At 33.1% G+C, this 19,349-nt stretch overlaps 3 protein-coding genes across 4 annotated transcripts in view; 2 read left to right on the top strand and 1 right to left on the bottom strand.

Moving 5' to 3' along the window:
• LOC108739207 (leucine-rich repeat and calponin homology domain-containing protein 1) overlaps positions 1-4,775 on the bottom strand; it is a 41,383-nt gene extending 36,608 nt beyond the window's left edge. For both annotated transcript variants that reach the window (XM_018472999.1, XM_018472998.2), the window contains exon 1: positions 4,466-4,775. In XM_018472999.1, coding sequence (XP_018328501.1) covers positions 4,466-4,643 — 178 coding nt within the window. In that variant the 5' untranslated portion in view covers positions 4,644-4,775. The remainder of the gene's footprint in view (positions 1-4,465) is intronic.
• Positions 4,776-5,348: 573 nt separating this feature from the next.
• Positions 5,349-7,068, top strand: LOC108739212 (interferon-inducible double-stranded RNA-dependent protein kinase activator A homolog). Its single transcript, XM_018473005.1, has 2 exons — positions 5,349-6,066; positions 6,516-7,068. The coding sequence occupies exons 1-2, from the start codon at positions 5,567-5,569 to the stop codon at positions 6,958-6,960; spliced, it is 945 nt and encodes a 314-aa protein (XP_018328507.1). The 5' UTR covers positions 5,349-5,566; the 3' UTR covers positions 6,961-7,068.
• Positions 7,069-7,856: 788 nt separating this feature from the next.
• The window catches only part of LOC108739211 (interleukin-1 receptor accessory protein-like 1), a gene marked incomplete in the record, with an annotated part of 74,742 nt that continues 63,249 nt past the window's right edge, over positions 7,857-19,349 (top strand). The window contains 1 exon segment of the mRNA XM_018473004.2: positions 7,857-8,371. Within this exon segment, the coding sequence (XP_018328506.1) occupies positions 8,169-8,371 (203 nt within the window).

The raw sequence follows: 19,349 nt of genomic DNA, 5'->3' as shown, positions 1-19,349 counted from the left end.
GTAACTCGTTTGAAACAACGATAATTGGTCGGGTTCGAGGACCAGACGGACGACGGGGAACGGATTGGCGATTGTTTCTCGGGAGCTTCTTTCGATGCACGCAAAAAATATTCGCAAGCTGTTCTCTTTCTTTTCACTCCTTTTTTTTTCCCGAACCATCGCCGCGTTATTCGAATATTCTTTCCGTCGTACCTATACAAACTGAATTTTGGCAGATCTCTCATTCGTAGGTGCACCAATTGGTATTGGACCTGTCTAAGACAACTTCTTTGCAGTCTCACATGGATAATTCGAAGACCACACGCGATTGGTCTTTGCTGAACAATTTTTAATTGTAAGGGAGAATTTTAAATGGGATAGTGACTTTGTTGGGTACCAGATACCAGGGCAGGCCGCAAAACCACTACAGTTAATGGTTCCAGTCTTTCCTTCTGGCGAGTTTTCCATTAAACATCACCTTCACCAACTCTTCAAACTACATCTCAGATACCATTAACATGACCTAACCCTAACCCAACCTAATGATTACGTCGGTTTAGGTTTACCTGTAGCTACTACCACATCCTGTCTGTGACCGACTGCAACTGAATAACGACATTTTTATTCGTTTAACACGTCTAAATTTGGTGATTTGTACTTAAAAAAAATGGAAATATCTCCACAAAAATACGTTACATGCCTTTTTATTACGCTAAACATTGTTATTATAGTGGTGGCAGTAATTTTCTTCGGTATATTATGGTAAAGTCATCATAAGGTCGTCAGTCTTAAGTCTGATTGGACAATGCACCTCCACTCTTTCCTATCTTGAGCTGAACTAGAGCAACCCATATTCTTTTTAATTATTTGCGAAAAGTAATCTAATCTAGGTCTACCTCTATTCCTTTTAACCCTTGTTTCTGCCTATGATATGTCTCTGAATAAATTTCATGCCTAAGACGGTGTTCTACCAACCTATCTCGTCTATTTCTGATTGAGTCCTCTGTTCTCCTATACTTTCTAATACCTCCTCATTTCTAACCTCCTCTATCCACGGTATCATCATCATTCACCAGTAACACCACATTTCGAACGTTTCTAACCTTTTGTTTTTCGCGGCGCCCATTGTCCATGTTTCGCACCCGTACAGCGCCGCACATACATCTTTAACAATCTTTTTTGAATTTCTAAATTAACCGTTCGCAAGCATAGAAGTAATTTCTTTTTATTGAAGGCGACTCTATCCTGCGCTGTCCTCTGCTTTATATCCCTACTACTCCTTCCGTCCTGACTTATCTGACTTCCTAGATATCTAAAATCAGCCACTTCTTCTAATCTTTCGTCTCCTATCTTTATATTTGCTCTTTCCCTACTTTTCCTTCCCTTGCATACCAGTATTTTTAGGTATACTAATCTTTTGCCCCTGTATATCTATCCCTACATAGATACATACTCTTTGACATACAAATTAAAAAGAAGCGGTGACAGTGTGCATCCCTGTGTGACTCCCTTCCTAATATTTACTTCTCTACGTTGCAGCTCCAGCTCTATAACTGCCTGTTGCTCTTTATACAAACTAAGTATCACTCTTACATCTGTGTAACTCATCCCTACATTTATAAGTATATTTAACATCCTGCCCCATTTAACAATGTCAAAAGCTTTATGTTAACTTATGTAAAGGCGGCATTGACTTTGTAAGCTTTATTGTTGTGTTAGGTTCCGTTATAGATAGTTATTTTACCATGGGTTTATAATAAATAAAAAAGGTATAAATAAACCTGACCAATTAACCGCACGATATGGTCCTTAGAGGTTTAGAGTGTAAATGTTAAATTCTGACTTACTTATTCAAAGGGGGCCCCCATCGATCCAATTCTGCGTCCGCTTATCCTGGTCCAAGTTTTTACAAAAATCTTTCACTTTTTTCTGTTTTCATTTCTCCGGTCTCATCTTTCTTTCCTCACCTATTCCTAATGAGGCTAAAGAGGGTCTTCCGCTCTACCTTTGGGCTTTGCACCACAGAATAGGCTGGAGGGAATGCTCGGCCACCAATATTAGTATCTGTAAAAAGTACACTTAAAATAGATTTGAATTAATTAGTGATATCGATATCTTTAGTTTTAAACCAGCGATGAATTCCTAAATGTCTAATCAGAAACTATAACATTATTAACGTAAAAATTAAATACTTTTCGTATGGGATACGGTTAGGTATTTGCTTGACCTGTCCTTGACATCGAGTTTCAAGAATATATTCATACACATAGATAGTTAATGCAATCACTAAACTATTTGTGAAGCTACAACTCTTATTGTAGAGATACCTATACGTGCTAAAAATCATCTGCTATGTGATACGTATATAAATTATAATTGCCATAGTACATAGCTCAAATCATGGTAATTCCGTAATTAATACGTTTAGTAATCTTAACATACCTAGCACCCCACCTTATTATCATCATAAGGTAAGTCCTAAGACTGGTTGGACACATACCTCCACTCCACTATATATATCCTTACTATTCCTTTCGTCTTGATTTATCTGATTTTCTAGATACCTAAAATCAGCCACTTCATCTAATTTTTCGTCTCCTATCTGTGTTACTCATCCCTATATGGATTACATCACGTATCAAAGTCAGGAAACATAAGTATGTCACATCACATAATAATTTTTACATAGAACTTGTTCTTCCCCCCTATCAGTCACTGAGCTCGAAACTGTTGCTTCGAGTGGTTGAAATTCAGTTTTGTGAACAATACTGTGACGTAGTGTCGGCCATCATTCTTTTCTAATTGTTGCTGTTGTCGGCCATAAATAAAACACGCTTTGAAAAATTGCTAGATAAGAATTTAATATTCTGCAATTGTTTCGACAGGATTAAGTATCTCTTCTAATGAGCTCCACAATTGAGAACATAAAATTTAGCTTTTTCCAATGGTTTAAGTCAAATTATACCATATAATAAGTGCGGCAGGATGTCGTGAAGCGACATGCGTTTTGAAGAAAATGTGTATAATTTATATAATTTCCAGTCCTTTATAACCAACTTTCAAATTCGAACGCGCAAAATTTTGCTCTTTAAATTGTTTTAAGTCAACATACATCTGTATGACAAAAGCGCTATTGAATGTGGTAATATTGATGTTGACGAAAGTTTGTTTTTGCGAAAGTGAAGGAAATGATTCATAATTTTTAGTTCTTTTTTGACCAAATTCCACAGTTGGACGCCAAAAATTTCCCTCTTTATAGTGGTTCAATTTAATTTATTTTTACATTACATGAGAGCGAGAAGATGTCGTAAGGTGACATTCATTTTACCGAAAATGTGTTTTTACGAAATCGAAGGAAATTATACATAATTTCTAGTCCATTTAAAACCAATTTCCACATTTGGACGACAGAAATTTCTATCTTTATAGTGGTTAAATTAATTTATATTTCTATGTTAAAGGTAACCAAGACAAGATGATATGTTTTGACGAAAATGTGTTTTTGCAAAATCGAAGGAAATTATTCATAATTTATAGTGCTATTTTAATCTATTTCCACATTTGGACGACTGAAATGATGCATAATTTCCAGTCCTTTATAACCAATTTTTAAATCTGAACACGTAAAATTTCGTTCCTTACGGAGACGTTTAGGACAATTTATATTAACATAAGATGTTTCTGCGAAATTGAAGGAAACAATTAGTAATTTTTGATCTTTTTTAACCAATTTTTAAATCTGGACGACCAAAACTGCGCTCGCCACAGTGCTTCAAGACAATTTCTATTTGTATGATATAAACGCCGCAAGGTGACATGAACTTTTGACGTAATTAAAGCATTGTTCTATAAGGTACTGTTTTTATTTGCAGCAATATGAACCATAAAAAAAATTATTTTTTGTTAATTTGGTTAGCTATGGGTTAGGTTTAGTTGTATTACTTTTTTTTGCAAACCTTAGAAACTATACGAAGGAATGGTTTCCAATAAAAATTCGAACATAAAATTGGACTGTAAGTAAATATTAATTTAGTTAAGTCTATTATAAAAATAAAATTTAAGTCCATATATTTAACAGAAATCCATTTTAGCTTTTATGTATGTATTGGGTACAAAGCTTCTGTTTTGATTTTTAATCGTACACTCTGTATATGTAGATCTACGTATATATATGTAGAACTGCATACATTATCGAACGATACCGGTAAAAAAGCATTTTTTATTATTTATTCTATTTAACGTTCAGTTTAAAGAGTTAAGAAAGACATTGCCGTAAAACTTAACTAAAACAAATAAGAAAAATTCAAATGTGGCTAATACGATTTCTTCAAATAGTACCTAATAAAGATATATTATTTTTAGTTTAAAAAATTGCATCAAATATTCAATTCTTAAAACCTCAGTATAATTCTTTTGTAAAGTCTTATGTGAATGTTACCATTTTTAAGATTTCAATAGGTAGGCATTAAAAGAAATATTTACAAACCTGCAACAACAGTGTCACTTAAGTTGTACTTAGGATACACTTTTGGAAAGTCTTTCAATTTTCTACCACTTAATTTTAATTCACCACTTTGATCCGCATCCTCTAGTATTCGTTCTAAAGAACGAGTTAAATGATTTTGAATATGTCCACAACTATTATTTGTCACCAATACTGCCATGTTTGCATGGCTATTTGCTATATTACCTACCACGGCCAGAAAACTACAACAGATCTTTACCAAATTCACGTTTCAGGTCTCACCTATGAGCCTCACTCACGGATTCATGCAGTTCCCAGAACAAATGACGGAAACAAATATTCATAGATAAGCAACCGTTAAAAATAAATTTAGCAAAAGATGGCAGTAGCTAAAGACATTTAAGTAGTATTCTATCTTTGCGATCCATATAATTTATTGGATATATTCTAATAATTTATTAATTGGAATTTAATTTGAAAAAAGAAGTAACAGCAAATAAATATAGTGTCTCTTGTGTTTGGGTTTTTAAACAAACATGTATTAAATTGGTTACAAACAAATAAGACCGCAGTGCATAATTTATTTGTGGTATACCAATGGTACACACAAAAATATAGATGTTTCCTCGTTATAAACATAAGCTAAAAATGTTTTTACTCTTTTTTGAATTGTTGCATAACATTAAAAGTTTGTTTTGTACTTGCTTAAATAATAATAATTATAATAACAACATTTAAATTTTCTGATAAAGTTTAACTGAACATACCTATCTAAAGCACTACTGAGCTAAAGCCTACAGTTTCTATTACCATTCAGCAGTTTTTATCATAGAAAATATGAAAATTTAGGACATCACAGTAACCCATAGATAATAGATACACAAATAGTAACCATAGCCACAAGATAGTCTATCTAATCTATGAAACTTATCTTATCTGTGAACTTATCTATGTCCATTAACAATAAGCCGATAAGCAGCCAAAAAGTAATAGTGACAAAAGCATTTTAAAATTTTGTGTAGGAGGTTATTTTGTTGAATGATAAATTACCTATTAATAGAAACAGGAAAAAAAGTTGGAGAATAAAGAAAAGGGAACTAAAAAGAATAATAAAATAAAATCATGACAGCCAATAATACAAAAACACCAGTAATGATTTTACAAGAATTAACCGTAAAGAATAAGTGGCCTCCACCGGAGTATAAGTTAATATTCGCGAATGGGGGAACCCACGAAAATTTGTTTATTTACGAAGTTGATATAAGAGGTTTTATAGCAAAAGGTTCAGGGACGTCAAAGCAAAGGGCTAAACATCTTACAGCTGTAAATATATTAAAAATTCTGAAGGAAAACGAACTTTATGAAGAAAGCGCAGATACTGTAGTGATAGTTCCCAAAGAGACTGAAATACAGCCTACATCGAGTAGTATAATAACTATGTTAAGAGAAATTTGTATTGAAAATAAATTGCCAGATCCAACTTTCATAGAGTTATCAGATGTGGGTCCACCTCACCGAAGAGAGTTTACTTATGAATGTAGGCTATGTTCATTAACAACTAGAGGTCTTGCTGGAACAAAGAAGCAAGCAAAACAAGTTGCAGCTCAAGAAATGTTAAATAAGTATGTCTTACACATTTAATTATACATATATTCATTTTTTCCATCTCAAATTATTGCAACTAACCTATTTGTATTAGGAAGTTCATAAATACAATTTAATTGTGTTAGATGTATCAAAACGTTTCGTTTATTTTGTAAAATTTCGGCATATAACATCTTCCACATGTAAGGTTTAAAATGTTTATCTGGACACAAAATTTTTTTATAAATATACTGCTGTCTAATTGTTTAGTATATTGCTGTGGATATATTAATTTAAAGAATTTTCGTAGAATAACATGTATAATTTTTCATTAACAGTGATCAGTTAATATGAATATACTAAGAGCAGTTGTGTTAAATAATGTTCCTCATGTGTAACATGCGAGTTTTATCATTAGCTTATTGTTTAAGTAAACTTTTACAAAAATTTATTACATTGTGTTTGTTTAATAGTGCATTGGTTACAGGTTGAAGAGTGCATTACCAACAATTGTAGAACAGTGCGGCTCCACATTTTCAGATACAATGGATTTAAAGGAGCTTGAACAGGACGTCATCAATAAATATAAAAAGATAAGGCCATGTACTATTCCAAAGCAAAATGTGGGAATTAAAATAGCAGATTATGATTCAGTGTTTGCCAGTTTAATGAATGAAAGAGATGTTGTATTAGCAGATTTAAAAAATACTTTAAATCATTGTGTAGCAGAAGATAACTTAAGTAGTTTTCTTAAAATATTAGAACTTGACTATGGAATTAATTTGCTTAATCCTGCCCCAACTGCTATTGTTGCTTTGATAATCAACATTGACGTTCCTTTTACAGTTTTTGGCAAAGGAGTCACAGTAGAAGATGCTTCACATAATGCTGTATGTGCCGTTGTCGACTTTTTAAAATTAATAATACAATAAGCGGTTATTATTTTAATGAATTACGTAACTATTTTAAATAATGTAACAGCAGTAAGCATGAGTGTTGTGATATTTTACTTAATATTATCAAATATATGATAAAAAATATTTTTTTTATTTTTTTTAATTTTGAAAACGTATTGCAAACTAATCGAAATAATACAGATATGCATTTAATTAGTTTTATATTGTAAGAATTAATTTTTAAATCGGGCTAAATCGAAGTGGACGCTTTTTTCAATAAACAGCAATTTGTATGTCAGAACTGCTAAATGGGTTGCCTGACAAATACGAACAAATATATTAAATACATTTCCTTGAAATATCTATTTGGTAAGTACCTACTATTCTATATTTCAAATCAGAAAAGGACTCACCCTTCATTTCTTAAATTGTTTTTTGATTGATTTTCCTTTCAATTGTTTCTTATATTCACTTCAGGTACTTTAAAAGTCATTATATGTAAACATTTAATTTTTTTGAAATTTGAATGATTGTGATAAGTTGAATTTTAATAATCCTAATTTCCCAAAAAAAGATTCTCGTAACTCATTAGGTACGTCATTGGATGTTTATGAAGTAGATAATTGTTGCATCACCAGAAAATTTTGTTTACACATTGAATTTTAAAATTAGCTAGCATTCGTGATTGATTTTAAAACAAAAAATTTATTTTATAATTTTTCATCTATAATTAAGTTCTTAAGTAAGCATTATGTTAATAAACTAGTTTGATGTTTGTTTAGACCCGTGTGGTGGTGTCGATATTAATGAATTGGAACACGTGCGATTTTCAGGAATAGAGTTCCTATGTAAATTACACTTAACTTTGGTGAATCAGGCATCAATCTATTGTCTCATTTTGGTTCCGAAGTTTACAGGTGAAGTCATCCGAGTCTATCCGAGAGACTTGCCGGCAACACTATTATTCAGAAACAGTATCGAGCCGTTCGGCACGTTGTAGATAGAGTGTGCGAGGTTAGTGTCGGGAAAGTTGTTGGCTTGGTAGGTTGGAGCCGAGAAGTGCCAAAACACATTTACTTTACGCAGTAATTATATTGCACGTTATGTATCCGCATTTATTATAAACTTTTAATAATCAAATCTGAAAAGGGATTGTGATGATGCTTTTTTATCCAAGTGAACATTAATTGATACGCTGTATGACTGTAGAACTTTACATTTATTTATCGCAAAAATAATTTAAAATGGTCCAACCAGTTTTCGTGTATTTCTTGACTGTTCTTGGTGCCGGATTTGCTATTACTGACTATTGTTCCGTAAATAATTTTAAGAACAATGACGAAAATTACATGCAGTTTACGAAAGAGCCAAGTTTCGCAGAATATGCAGTTGTAGGAAAATTCAAAGGATTACATTGTTGTGCCAAGGCTTACAGAAGCATCGAATGGTAAGTCTTACACATGTCGAAATACCTACCTAATTAAAAAAAAATATAAAACCAACTCTAATATAATTAAGAAATTATATCAGGCTACCTATTGTTTTTTATTATGTATTTATAGTTTTTAAAATTTTAAAATATGTATTACACGCACAAAACTACAGTTTACAATGTACATATATATTTGTTCTAAGTTATGTACTGCAAAAGACACGTGCTTTTTTATTATATCGTAATTTTAATTATTATACGTAATTACCTACCTACTGATGATAACAATTCCAAATTATTGTAAGTTAAAATACACCCAGATATTATTCGTGCAGGTTATTTGATTTTGCACTCAGTTATTGTCAATTTTAGTATAAGATTTTAAAGTAAAAGTTCAGTTAATTTTACGTTAATGTAAAGTCTGGTTGGGTATCTAGGTACGGATGGACGATCGAGAATCTGTCGTAGCGTTAGTTAGTTTTAATGCCTTTCTTTTCCATAAAACATATTTCAAAGTATCATTTCATAAACATTTTATGACAACATAGTAACTCCTTACAAATGAAAATATCTGGGTAGGTATGTAGATGCATACATAACTGTATAAACCTATAGGTTTAATAACAAAAGAGAAATCCGGGATCGATATAGAAAATATTCTCATACTTTGCGTTACATTACGTTTTCCTTTTTTAAATAACGTTTATTAATAGAACATTCAGTAGATATTTATTGACTTTCCGATGAGACCGTAAAGTCGTCTTTCTGAGAAAATCCTCATTAAGAAATGGCAAAACCCTGCTTTATTATTACAGCAAAATTTTGCACTGTTATAAATATAAGCAGGTATTAAATACGCGTACCAAATGGTGCAATAATATGTATTTTAGGTATACATTATTGCTTTTACTTTACAATAGTTCTGCTAAGTTAATTGCTATTGTAAAGCAATTCTTAGGTTTCTGTTATTACAGTGAATGAGCCATAAATAAATTTCTGTCACAGAAGTCATTACTTTTATACCTATTCAAGTTCCTTTACGATCATGTTGTAACAGCTTTTAGGCTAGATATCAAAAACAACGTTTTTCCGTAAAGGCGGCATTGACTTTGTAAGCTTTATTGTTGTGTTAGGTTCCGTTATAGATAGTTATTTTACCATGGGTTTATAATAAATAAAAAAGGTATAAATAAACCTGACCAATTAACCGCACGATATGGTCCTTAGAGGTTTAGAGTGTAAATGTTAAATTCTGACTTACTTATTCAAAGGGGGCCCCCATCGATCCAATTCTGCGTCCGCTTATCCTGGTCCAAGTTTTTACAAAAATCTTTCACTTTTTTCTGTTTTCATTTCTCCGGTCTCATCTTTCTTTCCTCACCTATTCCTAATGAGGCTAAAGAGGGTCTTCCGCTCTACCTTTGGGCTTTGCACCACAGAATAGGCTGGAGGGAATGCTCGGCCACCAATATTAGTATCTGTAAAAAGTACACTTAAAATAGATTTGAATTAATTAGTGATATCGATATCTTTAGTTTTAAACCAGCGATGAATTCCTAAATGTCTAATCAGAAACTATAACATTATTAACGTAAAAATTAAATACTTTTCGTATGGGATACGGTTAGGTATTTGCTTGACCTGTCCTTGACATCGAGTTTCAAGAATATATTCATACACATAGATAGTTAATGCAATCACTAAACTATTTGTGAAGCTACAACTCTTATTGTAGAGATACCTATACGTGCTAAAAATCATCTGCTATGTGATACGTATATAAATTATAATTGCCATAGTACATAGCTCAAATCATGGTAATTCCGTAATTAATACGTTTAGTAATCTTAACATACCTAGCACCCCACCTTATTATCATCATAAGGTAAGTCCTAAGACTGGTTGGACACATACCTCCACTCCACTATATATATCCTTACTATTCCTTTCGTCTTGATTTATCTGATTTTCTAGATACCTAAAATCAGCCACTTCATCTAATTTTTCGTCTCCTATCTGTGTTACTCATCCCTATATGGATTACATCACGTATCAAAGTCAGGAAACATAAGTATGTCACATCACATAATAATTTTTACATAGAACTTGTTCTTCCCCCCTATCAGTCACTGAGCTCGAAACTGTTGCTTCGAGTGGTTGAAATTCAGTTTTGTGAACAATACTGTGACGTAGTGTCGGCCATCATTCTTTTCTAATTGTTGCTGTTGTCGGCCATCATTCTTTTTCAATTGTTGCCGTTGTCGGCCATCATTCTTTTTCAATTGTTGTCGCATTGTCACTGATGTCGGCCATTATGGTTTTTTAATAGATGTATGGTTATCAATGATTAAAATTTAAAGGAATTGTTTGTAAATAGATATGATTTGATTAATTACAATCATTATCATTAAAGAAAGTTCGTGGAAATTTCGCCACTTTATAATAGCAACTGCGCTGATTAAAGTGGTTAATTATGGGTATATGTTCCTTGCTTGGTTATCCTGACGAGGAAGATTAAAGCAGCAATGCAAACATTATGATGAAGCATAGCTTTTATAGTTATTTGGTTGGTCGATTCGTGAGACATGAGATCTCGTTAAAAATACGTATTTCCAATCCAGCGCTCTTCTCGGAAGTGGCGTGCCGCTTCTGGCTTACATAAAGAAAACCGATTAACAATGATAAATGTACATACGTACCTATACCTAAATTGCAAATTGTAGGACACACATCGTACAGCGAAAACGGTTCGACCCCCCTTCCTTTGTCTTTTAGGGTTCATCTCGGAATAGCTTCATCTTATCGTTAGTTAACATCATGATTATTATTACGAAGACGCTGCCGAAGAAGATTCAGCGTGCGCGCTTGTAACGTGTTTTCTGCCGATATCGCGGCGTGTTATTATTGAGGTCTAGTTTGTAACTCGTTTGAAACAACGATAATTGGTCGGGTTCGAGGACCAGACGGACGACGGGGAACGGATTGGCGATTGTTTCTCGGGAGCTTCTTTCGATGCACGCAAAAAATATTCGCAAGCTGTTCTCTTTCTTTTCACTCCTTTTTTTTTCCCGAACCATCGCCGCGTTATTCGAATATTCTTTCCGTCGTACCTATACAAACTGAATTTTGGCAGATCTCTCATTCGTAGGTGCACCAATTGGTATTGGACCTGTCTAAGACAACTTCTTTGCAGTCTCACATGGATAATTCGAAGACCACACGCGATTGGTCTTTGCTGAACAATTTTTAATTGTAAGGGAGAATTTTAAATGGGATAGTGACTTTGTTGGGTACCAGATACCAGGGCAGGCCGCAAAACCACTACAGTTAATGGTTCCAGTCTTTCCTTCTGGCGAGTTTTCCATTAAACATCACCTTCACCAACTCTTCAAACTACATCTCAGATACCATTAACATGACCTAACCCTAACCCAACCTAATGATTACGTCGGTTTAGGTTTACCTGTAGCTACTACCACATCCTGTCTGTGACCGACTGCAACTGAATAACGACATTTTTATTCGTTTAACACGTCTAAATTTGGTGATTTGTACTTAAAAAAAATGGAAATATCTCCACAAAAATACGTTACATGCCTTTTTATTACGCTAAACATTGTTATTATAGTGGTGGCAGTAATTTTCTTCGGTATATTATGGTAAAGTCATCATAAGGTCGTCAGTCTTAAGTCTGATTGGACAATGCACCTCCACTCTTTCCTATCTTGAGCTGAACTAGAGCAACCCATATTCTTTTTAATTATTTGCGAAAAGTAATCTAATCTAGGTCTACCTCTATTCCTTTTAACCCTTGTTTCTGCCTATGATATGTCTCTGAATAAATTTCATGCCTAAGACGGTGTTCTACCAACCTATCTCGTCTATTTCTGATTGAGTCCTCTGTTCTCCTATACTTTCTAATACCTCCTCATTTCTAACCTCCTCTATCCACGGTATCATCATCATTCACCAGTAACACCACATTTCGAACGTTTCTAACCTTTTGTTTTTCGCGGCGCCCATTGTCCATGTTTCGCACCCGTACAGCGCCGCACATACATCTTTAACAATCTTTTTTGAATTTCTAAATTAACCGTTCGCAAGCATAGAAGTAATTTCTTTTTATTGAAGGCGACTCTATCCTGCGCTGTCCTCTGCTTTATATCCCTACTACTCCTTCCGTCCTGACTTATCTGACTTCCTAGATATCTAAAATCAGCCACTTCTTCTAATCTTTCGTCTCCTATCTTTATATTTGCTCTTTCCCTACTTTTCCTTCCCTTGCATACCAGTATTTTTAGGTATACTAATCTTTTGCCCCTGTATATCTATCCCTACATAGATACATACTCTTTGACATACAAATTAAAAAGAAGCGGTGACAGTGTGCATCCCTGTGTGACTCCCTTCCTAATATTTACTTCTCTACGTTGCAGCTCCAGCTCTATAACTGCCTGTTGCTCTTTATACAAACTAAGTATCACTCTTACATCTGTGTAACTCATCCCTACATTTATAAGTATATTTAACATCCTGCCCCATTTAACAATGTCAAAAGCTTTATGTTAACTTATGTTTTTTCTACGTTATGAATGAATCCTTTTCGGCGAAGTGGTTTGTTCGAAAAAATTGAAAAAAAGCATTTGAAATCGTTAAATTTCTCCACGAATTCTTATAAACTCGATACAAATATGTATTATATATTCCTAGAAAAATATCAATTCATTTTTTCTGTCAAGAGTTTATGGTTTTCCCTTTGGTTATTGCTTTTGTTGGTATGGAGATTATCCTTTTCTCTCAAATCAGCCGGTCTAATTTTATTTTCAATGTTCTAGATTTAATTTGAATATGTATACAATTCCTTTCTTTCTAATTGTCTTTATTAATTTTGTAGCAATATTTCCGCACTTGCCGAATCATTGAATTTCGATCTTTTGGGTCAAACATTTTATCAATGAAATCATAATTTTTCGTGGACGCGATACCTTACAAAAAATTATAATATCATAAGTTGTATCTTATAATTTAGTAAAAAATAATAAAATAATTAAGTAACTGACTTCTATCGTTAATAAAACCCTTACAATTTATCTAGAAATTACTGTTTATTTTATGACTAATGAAAATTATACTAATGAACCAATAGTACGTTGTGGGTTTCTGTTTGCTCGACAAAAAAAGTTTGTTCGTAAAGTTCGTTAACTAAATGAGTTCGATATCTGCGGTTTTCAACGCCTAACAGCGGATTCTGTTACCGAGAAATGCAGCTGTTTGAAACAGTTTCATTTTTCGAAGAAAATTAATGAATCCTACTAAAGGAACGGTTGAATATAACCGCATTATTGTCAGAATAAGATTCGGTATTTCTGTAATCATTTTCAAGAAATTTCTTAGAATTGTATTAGACGAAAAGGCGCAATATCTATATTGAAGGCAGACAGTCTGATATGTGCCTACCTACATTCATTTTCGTTAAAAATTTACATTGCACATAAGAAAATAGTTGAAAAGTGTTTTTACGAGACCCACTATTTTGCGGTGCTTGTGACATGTCTCTCACTTCGCGGTTTCCACAATAGTAGCTGAGCGTCCTAAGTACGCCCCTGATAATGACGTCATGTGCAAATTACGTCCTTTTACTACTCATCAGTTATGAAGGTGTAGGTACTAAAATAAAAACCTTTTTATTGTTCTTTTATAACAGTCATATTTCATATTCTTATTGATGTAGGATATGTTTATTTTTTTCGCTCAGATACATAATGTTCAGTCTTTAGTTTGACATGTATAAAATCATGTTAATTAGTTTCTGTGGTCGCTTTACTTCTCTTGATAAGACAGACGTTCGATTTATCATAGTATACTTATCGCAACCGGTAAGTAGTTGAAAAGAACAATATCTATCTTAATACAACATGAATACTCTTATATATCATGCATGTCTGTACGTGTATGTAACTGTACATACATACAATCACACAGAAAGAGTCAAGGTGGTCTGTGGTCTATACTCGTTTGGTTTGTCTTACTACCTTCGGGTCCGAGTTGCCATGCCATCTCATCAGATCCATTAAGAAAGCATCTCGGTCTCTTGTGAATATGTTAACAAGCGTGTTCGCACGATTCTTTTAATATTTTGTTGGGTTAAAAAGGCGCTGGTATCTCAAAAGAAGTTAAAATACCGAGTGCATTTTTATTTTAAAAACAAAAGACATCGCATAGCAGCAATAATTGGTATTTTATAACAGTTATTAGTCATTCAAAGGATTTGGGACTAATTGTATCTAACTACATATCCATGCTTGTTTTTCCACTGTAGGATTTTTATTGCTTGCCCCACATTACAATATTCGCAGTGGCCTCCTCGGTCGTGTACGAACTTTGTACGAAGTGTACAAACTGTTTTATAGTAGAGGTAGTTTAGAATGTTGTGGGCCATGGCTCAAACCAGGACAGCAACAAACTCTACTTGTTCACTAATTTCTACTTCTCACTAAAAATATTAGCCGTCATAGTTATGGTTTAATTATCCTTTTATCTGCTATATTTGGTATAGCCCTAGCTTCTACAATCTACATCTACAGCTTACCTGGATGAAGTTTGGCTGCACTTATTTTTAAAATATCTAAATATTCTTCACCTTCTCGTCTTGATGGTATCCTTTCAATTTTTATTTTCTGTTCAATTTATTCATGATGTATTGTTTTACGGGTATGGAATATAACGTGTGACCTTCTTTAATCCAGTGTAACAAGTTCATGTTGAAACTTGTATTGAACTATTGTTATTTCTGTAAGTGTACGATAAGGTGTTCTAAGTGGTTGTTATTTTTTCAAACGGATGGAAATTTCAGATTTGCATATGAAAAGGTGTTTGAGTATTCATCTAACTTATTCCTAAGTCTTCCTAATCTACCTATTGTTTTTGAAGTTTCGGTTGAAAACAAACAAATGGAAAGTAAGTTATAGTTTTTTATACTTCTTGTACTTGACATAAAACTTTTATCGTCGATAGGATGTTCTGAATTTCGTTTTAAAACGTACCTACTTATACCTATTTTGTTTAGTTACTTATTATCTTAATTTCACATAAAGCTTTGCTAATTTTAGTACGTTTAACTTTTAAAACTTATTGGAATAAAAAAATGCTTTGATTAAACTTTTCATTATTGTTCTAAAATTTGAAATTGTATAATCTTAATCAATCTTCTGAAAGTCATGCGAACATTAAAATAAGTTACGTTACAAAAGAAATAATGAATAATTTTGTTTTTACACATAATTGTTACCGACTTTGTCAAAAGGATCCTTGTAAGTATTAATGTAACAATAAGTATTAATATAATATTCATTAATACTAGGTAATTAATTGTAGTTTCAGAAAAACAATATTGGTATGTTTATTATGTATGTCAAAATTTCTTGTTCGCAAACTCCACATTACATTACATAAAAAGCTTTATAGTCATGAATTATATGATCCCACGTTAAAGTATGAGATTTAATTTAATTAAATGCATGACATTGCACTTTATTGCATTTTACTCAAGAAGAGCATTAAAAATCTTTAAACAAGATATGCGAATTTGACGGAACTGAAACTTTTTATACCATCGTCAAATCAGTTTTTTTTTTCCTAGAATTGGTAAGTCGTACCTAAGGTAATTTGTATTTAATACGGTTTTGCTTTGCTCAGAATGTTTCAAGTTGCTGACCGATTAGATGACTTGACGAAAAATAGCTTTATGTTACAATTTATGGGCAATGGCAGTAGGCAGATGTAGACCAGCGTTTCTCAAACCTTTAGGTCTGTTACCCCATTTTGCACTTCACGCCCCGATGGACGGGGATGCATAGAAAATATCCTGAAGGGGAATTGATTTAAATTTAGGAGTTAATTTCTGTTGTTTGGTTACACTAAAACATTGAAACATCGTAAGTAAAATAAGTCTGTAAAAAATTTTGCACCGCACATATACGGAAAACAGTTCTTGAAATCGTGAAGGACATGCAACATGCAATAATGTCCCTTTAAAATTTGCCACACTGTCACATGAATGGAGCCAATTTTCCCTGCTATTTTGCATATACTATTTTGGGGATGTTCTTCATTGAAATCGACGATCTCGTCATTACAGCAACGATATGGTTCAAACCTGTAAATGTAACAACAACTGTTTTACAGTGACTGACCTACACTAATGATTGATGTTGTATTGCTGAATTATTTTGTTTATTGAACTGAACATCGATTACCTCATACAAGGATTAAAAGTTAAAAGAAAAAACGGCTACCAGAGTTTGGCTGTTCATATAAACAACCTGAATCACACTTAATCTAATTTGATAAATAAACATGAGCAAAAAAATACAAAACAATTGGTAATCACCAGCTGGTTGAATGCAGCGTTGCGGGCCGTATTTTTTTACCAGGGCCGGAATTAAATAAAAAAAAAGTTACATTCTTAAATCATTATATAATGGAAACTCTTTACAATTTCTTTGAGTTGATTAACTATTGAAGACTTCAGTGGCGGTCTTCTGAATCGTTGATTTAATCAGTTTGAAACGACTTTAACATTTAATTTGTTTATCATTGCAGTCGGTTTAATAGTACTTAATTGTTTACGGCTCTAAAAAAATTACTCGTTAGTGGTACCTACCTTTCGCTCTGGTTAAATTGTTTGTTACACTAAATTATGATTAGATGTTCCTTTAATTATATTCCTTTTACCGTATAGGTACGTTTATATGAACAGTTATTGTGTATTAAGCGGTGTAATTAAAGAGATTATTATTTAATTTTTGTATTATCAATTCTTTACTTAACTAACTGCAAGTAGAATGTACAGAAGTGTTACCTAATGTAACGATAACATTAAACTTACAATTAGCCTAGTCATTTTTGAAAAAGAAGACTTGCTCTAATACTGTGGTGATATAATGTGCTTCTTCGCCAAATTCGTTATCAACATACCAAAATAATTTTTTCAAAATAGCCTAGATGAAATTGAAAGTGGCGAAGTGTTATTGGTGTTCGTAAATAAAGTTTCCTTTCTTTTTCTTTCTGCAATTTAGTTCTGGTTCGCTGGGCGCAGTGATGTCATTTGGAAATTCCACTATTGCTTTTTGCGATTGTAAAGTTTCTGTTTTACTGCAGCTAAGTGTCTAATAATACGTTACGGAAAATCTAAAACCTTTCATACGTCAGTTTCACAGGAAGTTGTTTAGCATAAAGTAGTGAAGGGTCCAGAGGCCAGAGGTGACTATGAAATTTCCGGAAAGAACTGTAACATTAATTAGCGATATTCGATTCTTTACATGGGTGCCAGAAACGAAATGTTTAAACAGAATTATTGTCGTTTTGACATTTTTATTTCTTCTAACGCCATATCAAAATAGAAGAACTTTTATTTATTTTTAGGCATCACAATAAATATTCAGTCACACTATGGTGAAATATAATTGTTTCGGTAAGAATAATTTATAACACTTATGCCATAACTCGCCTACGGCTTTGACTGACCTCTAGCAGAACAAAATTACTAGTTATAAATAGTTAAATAAGAGTTAAAGTTTTATTTACTGGTGACGTGTGGGTATCTTGGGGGTACGCACATTGAATTAAGGATATACCAAAGCACCTATGTGTTCATGATGTCTGTCTGGTTTACTCTTAATGATTTATTTTTAGAGAAAAACTAGAATGGCTCCAGAAAGATTGACCAGACTATTTAAATGGGCGATATGGTCAACTATTGCTGGAGTGATAAAATTATAGAGGCAGGGCTATTGGCGCTTAAATGTTATAAGCAATTTAATTATCGAGAAAGTGGGACAATATTTTCTTGATTTGAAATACTGGCGGCTCGTAATAAATAAAAAAAAATATTAAGAACTGAAGAGTTGCAAGAACTCTTCGAATTTCCTTCAAAATATGTGACAGGGAACTTGTCTAACAATATGAATATTCCGAATTAACCTTAAGAAGTATACATAGGGTTTACCACGCGTAAATCAATTTGCACCCTCGGAAAAACCACTTGTCGCGCAACGAACAATTAATGTACAAAGAGCGTGCAGGTGCAGTAGACTAACCAATCTGCCGCGATCTCTTCTCTGTTCGAATGCGAGCAGGAAGTGCTAGACCCGCAAATTTGCAGTTTGTTTCTTGTGTTCTTCCCTTCTGGGATTTTTTTCGGCCGTTCGTTAAACACGTTCCACCGATAGAGTGATCAGGTCCATAATAGGATTTATGGTATTTCCTGTTAACTTGGAATCTTGAAATTTGTTATGAGTGTAGAATGTATGATAAAGAAGCATGAAGAAAAGATGGGTAATTATCCAGAATTGGGGCTTCAGACCAACACCGCTCATCGATTTCCGATTATTCTACATAATAGAATTAGATATTAGAAAGTAGGGGGGCAGTTTTTTATGAATTCATAAATAAAAAAAAAATTTTTTGAGTGTTAATTTTTCAAGATTCAAATCACAGTTCTAAACTATAGGTAGGAAAAGAAATGGGTGAGGTAATCAGGGGCGGAAGGGGTGTGTTAAAAGTTGTACAAGATTTTAATATCTTTATCTCACGATCGTCACTGCATAAAATTCTTTTGTTATTATTAAGATAAGAAATAGCTATATATACACCATATACCCTTTGAAGTATGCTGTAATAAAAGAAATGTGTCTCCCCCGCCTCAAATATAATCATTGAACTGTCAGAATGACAAGAAATCGGTGAAAAAATTTTTGGAGCGATTTTGGTCTGGAACCCCAATTTTAGGAATTGTACGAATTTCTGATATTGTACTAGGAAATGTATAAAACTAATGCTTTCTGTGAATAAAATACGGGCAGGATCGTTTAATAAACTTCAATCTGTCATAAATCTACCTAACCAAACAATAACGTCACCAATGCAGGTAATTATCCAGAATTGGGGCAATTTTGGAAAATTACCATTCAAAATTTTATTTTTATTTATGGAA

The sequence above is a fragment of the Agrilus planipennis genome, unplaced genomic scaffold, assembly GCF_000699045.2.
Source record: "Agrilus planipennis isolate EAB-ADULT unplaced genomic scaffold, Apla_2.0 scaffold174, whole genome shotgun sequence".
Taxonomy (NCBI): Eukaryota; Metazoa; Arthropoda; class Insecta; order Coleoptera; family Buprestidae; genus Agrilus; species Agrilus planipennis.
The sequence above is the reverse complement of the archived record's forward strand: the minus strand, read 5'-3'. Positions and strand labels throughout refer to the sequence as shown.